This window comes from Larus michahellis, chromosome 4 (assembly GCF_964199755.1).
Source record: "Larus michahellis chromosome 4, bLarMic1.1, whole genome shotgun sequence".
Taxonomy (NCBI): Eukaryota; Metazoa; Chordata; class Aves; order Charadriiformes; family Laridae; genus Larus; species Larus michahellis.
In genome coordinates this window covers 48,037,748-48,045,777 of record NC_133899.1, presented here as the reverse complement: position 1 = coordinate 48,045,777, position 8,030 = coordinate 48,037,748, and the positions used below count along the sequence as shown (strand labels likewise).

The 8,030-nt window shown below is 50.5% G+C and overlaps 1 protein-coding gene across 11 annotated transcripts in view; it reads right to left on the bottom strand.

Annotated features, from left to right (window-relative positions):
* ARHGAP1 (Rho GTPase activating protein 1) overlaps nucleotides 1-8,030 on the bottom strand; it is a 33,795-nt gene that overhangs the window by 6,254 nt on the left and 19,511 nt on the right. For 7 of the 11 annotated variants that reach the window (XM_074584478.1, XM_074584484.1, XM_074584482.1 and 4 more), the window contains 5 exons: nucleotides 6,764-6,840; nucleotides 6,300-6,377; nucleotides 5,617-5,745; nucleotides 5,327-5,430; nucleotides 1,010-4,744 (listed from right to left, as the gene is read on the bottom strand). In XM_074584478.1, coding sequence (XP_074440579.1) covers nucleotides 4,565-4,744; nucleotides 5,327-5,430; nucleotides 5,617-5,745; nucleotides 6,300-6,377; nucleotides 6,764-6,840 — 568 coding nt within the window. In that variant the 3' untranslated portion in view covers nucleotides 1,010-4,564. Of the gene's footprint in view, nucleotides 1-804; nucleotides 4,745-5,326; nucleotides 5,431-5,616; nucleotides 5,746-6,299; nucleotides 6,378-6,763; nucleotides 6,841-8,030 lie in introns of those variants that run through there. The other 4 variants (XR_012586679.1, XR_012586681.1, XR_012586680.1 and 1 more) reach the window with 3 other exon arrangements.

Here is an 8,030-nt window from a genome sequence, read left to right as displayed (position 1 = left end):
GTCCAGTAACCTACAGCAGGTAAATAAATCAGACTACAAGGACCATGTGCAAAGTACTGCCTGTGAACAGATGCCAAAAATACCTCCACCTCCTGGTATATGGCTGACAGCTTGTCACGAGTCACGCCGAATAATGTCAACATGCGGAAGGAGAACTGGCAACGGCTGGGAAGCCCTTAATCGGCTGGCTTATCAGTAATAAAAAATGAAAAGCAGCATGCAGTTTTAGAAATCCAAGTGTTAACATCAACATTAACACATCGTCCAGACGACAAGGCCAGCAGACAGAGCTCAGGCTACTGACAGCGGTGCTTTTAGCTCCAGTGCTCTCCGTTCCAGCCCTGTTCCCCCACCCACTATTGCATTTGCTTGTTGCTGCACTTGTATTATTAATTGTAGTAATCACTTTGCATACAAGAGCCTTTCTACTAGCCAAAAAGCATACTGATGTAACCAGCGAGTTACAGTGTCTCCAGGAAAAGGCAGTTAACTGCATGTTGATCAAGGGGTGGAGCACAGTGGTCCTAACCAGAAGACTATTGTACATCGAAGAGTTAGCAATCCATGTGTTGAGATGAGAAGGTGCAGGCCTCTGCTGGACTTCTCACCTGGCCACAGGAGACTTAGCCAGCTAATCCTAACTGGAGAGCCTGCAGGTGGCTCCCACTTGGCACCTGATGATACTACAACCTGTGCAGCTGCCTGGGTCCGCCTCTGGGAAAGGGCAATCCTGGGCAGACTGCTCATCATGACAGGGAGACGGTAACATGGAAGCCCAGCCCCGTTGAGGAAAGAGCCAAACTTGCAATACTTCATTTTTGTTTTAATTCTGTTTCCAGCCTGAGGCTCCTGCAAACTAGTATTTCTTCCAGAGTTACTCACATAGGAGCCATTTCATACTCACTTTCCTCCCTCTCTGCATGGTTGTGGTTGGCAGCATAGCCAGCCTTACTTCTGTTTCTTGTAGATGTGCCACAGCTGCTGCCACTTGACAGACACACCTGCATCTGGGATTACATTTTGATTTTTATTGAAATACAAAAAGTGCAAACTGTGAAATACAAGATTGGTGCAGATTAGAAGGAAATAAACAATGTGAACAGTGAAAACCTCAGCCCTGCACCTGATGAACATCAACAAAAAAGAAGGCAGGGAACACCAGCAACAAAAGCAAAGCCAAAAATTTTGCACAGGAGCCCCCATGCATAAAAGAGGAAACAGGGACCAAACTGGCCCTCAGCTCTCTCTCAAATTAGCAAACGTTGCCACAAGGCATCCAGATGGCCCCAGCCCCCCTGCACCACCCAAAAGCTCTGGTGTCGGCACACAGCTTGGGCCAGGGAGCCGGGAGTGAACAGAGGCCATTAAGACAGCAGGAGGCTTAGCAGAGGGAAATGGTCTAGGTGCTAAGAAGCAGAGGGTTGAAGTGGAACAAGTACCCCCACAGGGAGAAACGGCTAATAGCTAACCTGAAAGATGAACCAGGAAAAAGACCCTTGGGCAACTCTACAGCAAGAAAACTGACAAAGACCAGCACCCTAATCAGATCCTGCCCCACACCTACACGTGGCAGAGAAACTGCCCTGCCTGTGTGAGGAGGCTACCAGGCGAGGGGGGATTGAACCCCCTGGGCTTGGCAAACGCAGGCTTTGGTGGCCACCCACCCAGCACCGGCTTCGGGCAGGCCCAGGCCCGTTCCTTGCTCAAGTCACAGGAGGGATATTTCAGTACAAGGCATTCAGGAGAGCAGACTGCAGAAGCAAGAGCAGCCCTGGTTACTGTGCCTGCTCCAGGGCCCCCGGCAGCTCCAGCATGAGGAGCAGCAGAGGAAAGGGGATATTTACACTGGGTCCCTTCCAGGATTTACGCACTTTCCCACCATGAGCAGTAGCAGCTTCCTGAACACCCTCCAAATCTGCTCCCTGCAGGCACTGAACTGGAGCAGGCTTTTATCCCTGCCTGCAGGGGATGCACCAGGCTCCATTTTTTCTAAAAAAGGACAATTTATTTCAAGAATTCACTTTAAAAAAGAAAGGAAAAAAAAGCACCCACCAAACAAACTCCAGCTAGAACATGGACACTTGCAGCAATCCCTGCTCTCCTGCTGGAGAGGAGCTAAGCTTCCCCCAGCATTGCTCCTCTCACTACTGGGCAGGAGGAGCTGGAGCTGCGCATAGGGACAAGGCTACATGCCCCGGCACACAGGCACTTCCTGTTCCGAGTTGCCAACCTTGGGCTTGTTTGTCCCAGGAGAAGTTAGCTGGGTTTACCTTTCCTGTAGGGGGATGTAAGCAAGGCCAGTGTCAGCTGCAGGTATAGTCAGAGCACCAAGTCTCCCCCTGTACTGAGAACTACACAGAGCTGGGTGTCTGAAGGGACAGAGAGGCTGCACTGGGCTCCCTCAGCCTCCAGGCTGCTCCCAGGCTGCCCAGAAACCTTGCCTCTTAAACACTGGGGCAAGTACACCTCTCTCCACACTGTCCATCCCAGATTACTCCTCCACAGCACATCAGCCCTGCCAACTTCCTCTAGCAGAGATCACAGGCGAATTAGGATCTCTCTTCCTCCAAAACATGTATTTGGTTACTGCTGAAACAGTTCATATCCTGGCCAAACAGGGAAGACTCCTACTCTTGGAAGAGGGAGACTAAGCAGCCTTTAGCCTCCACAGGGTCAAGTCCCTCAGTATCTAGAAGGGATCAGACACAGCCCTCTCCCAGAACATCTCTTGCTCCAGCCTTAGTAATCCTCGGTTTCTTGCTCACTGTTCCCACCCATGTGTTGATGTCCCTCCTCCGAGCCAGCTGGATGGACCTGCACTGCCCCCAGAGCTGCCTACGTTCACACCCATCCCCACTCCAGAACTTAGCAAAAAGGAATTTCCATAATGCCTGCAGCAGATGTCACTTATTTTGATTACAACTGGGGCACCGACCTTTCATCAGTGTTTAAAGACAGGCTAAAATATTACGAGAAAGCAAATTCTATTTAGCATCCAGTAGCTTTTTAAAAATTAGTTCTACTTGGTCCACAAGATTTGTCCCTGTGGCCAGATGCAGCAGGGAGGACTGGCCCAGGCACGCAGGGCACAAGATAGAAAGATATAACACACCAGTGAAGTAAGGCTAGAAGCTCCCTACTAAGACCACGCCGGGCCCAGGCTAAGTTAGCTCAGGTAACAGGAATGCTGCAGCCCAAACCCAACAGCGATGCCCTAACGATACTGCAGCTGCTTTGGGAAGGTGACAGGCCCACCCCGCTCTGAGCCTGCCCTGCGGACAACCGCATCTCTCCAGCTGTGCCCAGGGCATACAGGATGCATCTGACCAGGCTTCCACGTAGGATGGAAGGGAAGGCATGAACCGAGGAGGAGACGGGGCAAAGGCCCTTGGCATGGAATAGCTGTTCCCTCACAGCTTTGGCACATAAGTGCTCAGCACCTGGGCAGAAATTCATAGTTCAGGCCTGCTGCACTCCAGGGTGAGGGTTAGCCCCAGTCCCTAGACCTTCCTGTGCTCTCTGTTACACTGTGCTGGGGAAAGTTCTGCTCAAAAAGACAACTAGCCAAGGCGGTCTGGGCCAGTCAGCCCAGATACACGTGCCTGATGGAGGGGAAGAGGCCTTGTGCTCCTGCCACAGGAAAAAGGCAGTGTTTCTCATAGTGTCCAGCAGTTCAGTGCCACCAGAGCACTTGCTCCCTGCCATTCACACTCACCAGCTGCCAAAGGGCCCCAGCCAGCCCCTCTGCACAGCCAGATCTGGCATGGGCCTTCCAGCCAGGCTGGAAATGCTGCTGGAGGGACAAACACACCTGAGCTGGGTAACTATGGGAGGCATCTCACCCACTACACCCCAGCAAACACTGAATAGTATCTGGAGGGGTTTGGGCTAAATTCAGCTTCCTTATATTGGAGTCTGACAGGTAATACAGCCCACGTGCTGTGAGCCTGTCCTTCACTTGCCTGTCAAAAGCACGGGGTCTAGAGCGGTGTTTGCAAGTGCAGGACATGCTGCTACCTGAAGCACAAGGGCTGCCTGGCTCCCTTCCCTGCTTCAGGTGCCTCTGGGGAAAGTGCTGAGAGACGGCACTCGCAGCAAGAACATCTCTGCCACAAAAAACCCAGCAAGCCTGCCCTAGCCCAGACAGCCCAGCTGAGGCAAGGGGGGGTGAGCTGGGGCTATTGGGAGCTTAAACAAAAAAGATCTTTGCCAAGGAAGGGACCAGGAGGCAGAAAAACTGCATGTGAGGGAAGGAGGAAAGGAAGGCGGGTCATCTGATAGGGCAGCAGACTGGTGATGAGCCCCGGAGGAGCTGCACAGACTGGCAGGTGGGTTAGGACTCCACTCTCAGCAGCTGGGAGACCAGCTCCCTGCCCCATGCAGAGCAGCAGGTCTCTGGCTTGTTTACTTACACACTTTCTCCACCATCTCCACAGCCCACAGCTCATCACCCAGAGGATCAATGGTCCCTTTGCACTGGAGACAGCTTGGTCACAGCTCCAAGACAAGGTGGGAAAGAAGGTGGGAAGGTGGGCACAGTGTGCTGGTGTGGCCTGGCCTGGATTCAGGCCTCCACATTCTCAAAGAGCTCCTTCTGGTGGTCCAGCAGGAACTTGGTAAAGGTGTTGATGGGGTTGATGGCTTTCAGGGTGATGGCTACATCTTTGGCCCACAGCAGATTTGGGCCAAACACAACTGCCAGGTTGGTGTTTGTCATCTTGTTTCTGTCACTGTGAGCAGAGACCTATGTGGGAAGGAAAGAGACCGTTGTGAATCCTACAGAACAACACAGTAGCTGCCCTGTACCCTCCCCAAAGCTATTGCTGACAGACTCCCAAAGGCAAATGGGAGGAGAGAAGCTGAAGGCCCAATGCCAGAAGATGTCTGGGGAAAACACATGTGAAATCCAGCATTCAGGAGGTGTGGCTTAACCACCGGGCCGTATCATAACAATATGTTCAAGAGCACTGCCAGCCAGTAGAGTCCGGATCACCACTCAAAACAAAATTATCTTCCTTCTTGCTAGAATAGCCTTGCAGTGGCTTCCCTGGCAGCAGAAGGTTCTGTAGGGCAGACCTGAGACCCCTCTTCTAGTCTCATCTTCTACTCAGATATTTTGCAGTTGTACCTCCACCCTTGGGAGGTTTCAGCCCCCCTGATACAGACCACATGGGCTTAATGCCCACCTGCACCTCTCAAGTAAAGAATGGCAATTTTCTAGCTTGAGACCCATTTCCTCTCAAAGGAAAAGAGGGAGCAGGCAGTCAAAAAGCTGATGCAACACAGTTGAACTGGAATACGACTGCCCACCTTTGGAACAGCTCACCTGCACCAGAAAGGCTGTCAGTAAATGGAGCACTTGGTAGTTTTCTTCTGGCAGAGTCTGGAGTGTTTTGCGAACAACATCCACACGATTTACCTCCTCCACATCTAAAAATCAATAGAAACAGGACAAGCAGGTCCAAGAGGAATCCTCAGCACCCACCCTGATGAAAGCTATGTTTGCTGTCACAGGCTATCCCATGCAGGACTGCCCCCCGTCCCACCCCCCCAAAGATATCTTTGCCTTTGGTCAGTGCAACATTCAGGGAGTAGCACACTCTTGTTATGACTCACTCTGGAAGTTGACAACATGGCTGTAGAGGCCAAAAGTGAGGAGGGGCTCAGGTAGCTCCCTCAAGAAGGTCTTGAGAATCACAGCAGGGAGGTGGACGTCTTCATACTGCTGGAAATCTACAGGCACACCTGAGAAAGTAGAGCAGAAGCTCAGTGCTCACTGGCCAAAGCAGGACCTCCTCCAGACAAAGAATGGGATGTGGTGGTCAGAGCCCAGAACTAGGGAGGCAGTCTTTTAAAGGAGAACACAGAGAGGGTAGTGAAGGACCACATCTTCTAGCAGAGTGGAAAAATGTGTCCCAAAAGCATATGCAAAGCACTGCTGAATCCAGCAATACATCTTTACAAGTCATCAAATGAAACAGATGACCAAGTTTCTTCCTGGTCATCTTCAGTCCCTTCAGTATAACCAGACTAAGACGGTATATCCCAGCCCAAGAAACAGGGAAATTTTCAAGAAGGAAAAGGGCAGCAAGGGGAATGTGGGTGGGAAGGAATATGTTTTCCACACAGCAGAAGTATCACATGCTTCTCCCTTGCAACTCAGATCATACCCTGATGGGCCCTCGCCTAGAGGCCTATCAGAGAAGGAGAGGAGCCATGATGGACTAGTTCCAACACAGTTCCAGTTGGACAGCAGTATTTAGGGAATGAGAGGGGCTCTGCTGAGTTTGGGCACTTACCCATGTTGTATTTTTGCTGGACCTCCCTGACAACCTGTGTATTTGCCGATCTCCGGAAAATCCCCTCTGTAGTAAGAGCTGGGAAGTGAGGGCAGATGGAGAAGAAAGATCAGTCTCTAAACGCTTGTCTTAACAATCAAAAATGCATGCTGTGAGGCATTCAGACAGATGTCAACAAGTCCCTTTTTTTGAGTATAGCAATTCTTTCTGCTTCCACTACCAGGCAAAGGACACAAGGGCATTTTGCTACTCTTACACAGGTGGGAGTATGATGACTGGAAGAAAGAGGTCTCCTAAGCCCTTCACAATCTCCCTTGAAGGCTAACTCGCCTAGTTCAGGCCTTTACAGCTTATTCTAGACTGATGTTCTTCTTTATCTTACCACACTCTGGATGGGAACTTGGTTGGAGGAGAGGCCACTGACATGGAATTAAGAGGGGCTGCAGCTTTCCCTGAACACTTACCGTGCTCCTGCAAATGAGCAATGGTGTCTCTGACCACCAGAGGAACAGGAGACTGATCGGGGCTCTTCTCCCTGAGACTGTTGGAAGAGACAAAAGGTTACAAATGACTGGTTCTCCCTGCCCTGCGTGCAGCCCCTGAGTCTTGAAGTTGCCCACACAAGCTCTACCACATAGGATCTCGCTACCCCAGTCCCTGATTCAGCCGTTATTCCAGCCTTCTCCCCTCTTCACCCATCGTGCTACATCATTCACTGGAGTAAGTATGAGCTCATTACTATGCCACAGGAACGTTTCTCTATCTTCTGTAAAAACCCTAGCCTGTAGATGCCAGGGCAAAGGGGTTCCCAGATGGCAAAGCTGGTAGTTATGAATCAGCTGAAAAGGGTTAAGCTTCCTTTTTCCTTCCCCACAGGAGCAAGGGCAGAAAGAAGCTGACATATGAGAGAAATATATATGGGATAAGTTTACCCACCCCACTGCCGTAATGACAGCCATCAGGTTGATTTGTCTTCCAGGGAAGAGCTAGTGATGCCAAGGTGTTCACTGCCACCCTCACGTTCGATTGTCTATACCGCTTGATAGCATGGAGCTGTTCACCCCTCTCAGGCTACCAAGAAGCTCAGGCACACAGCACTACAGGGGTTACGTTTGGAAATGTTGTGTTGAAGCTGGGGAATGTGTTCCCAGATTGCTTCAGAGGATCTGTCTGGCCGCACAGTACCGGCTCCTCCTCATTCCTCGTGGAGGCAAAAATCACACTCAAAGTTAAAAATACCTTCAACACTTAGCCGATAGCACTAGCCCTTGCCAGTGTCTGTGTTTGCCTGTGTCACCGTGCAGGAATGAGGGATGGGAATCCGTACAAGGGTGAACAGAAGTGCTTTTAAAATAGAATTTATGATATGGAAAAACTAAAAAAACCCCACAGATCTGCAGCTCTGCTTAATCAAAATAGCATAGCCTGAAAGACACCTCCATCAGCCTCCTACAGACTTCCTTTGCTTAAAGGAAGTTTCTAGTGGCATAAAGCCGTCCCCATACTTTGCTCCTCCCTTAGTGATCCTTAGCTGCAGAAATCTAGCCGAGGAATCAAGAGGGTAGAACTGAACTGACTCAGCCAGGATGTGGACATGAGCACAGAGTTCATCAGAAGAATGATTAAAGCTTTGTAGGAAGTCTGAGCTGCAAGAAATTTTACAGCCACTTTTGCTGCTGTTCAGTTATAAGTACAGTGACCTCATATCAAGCAAGTCAGGGCAAAAGCAAC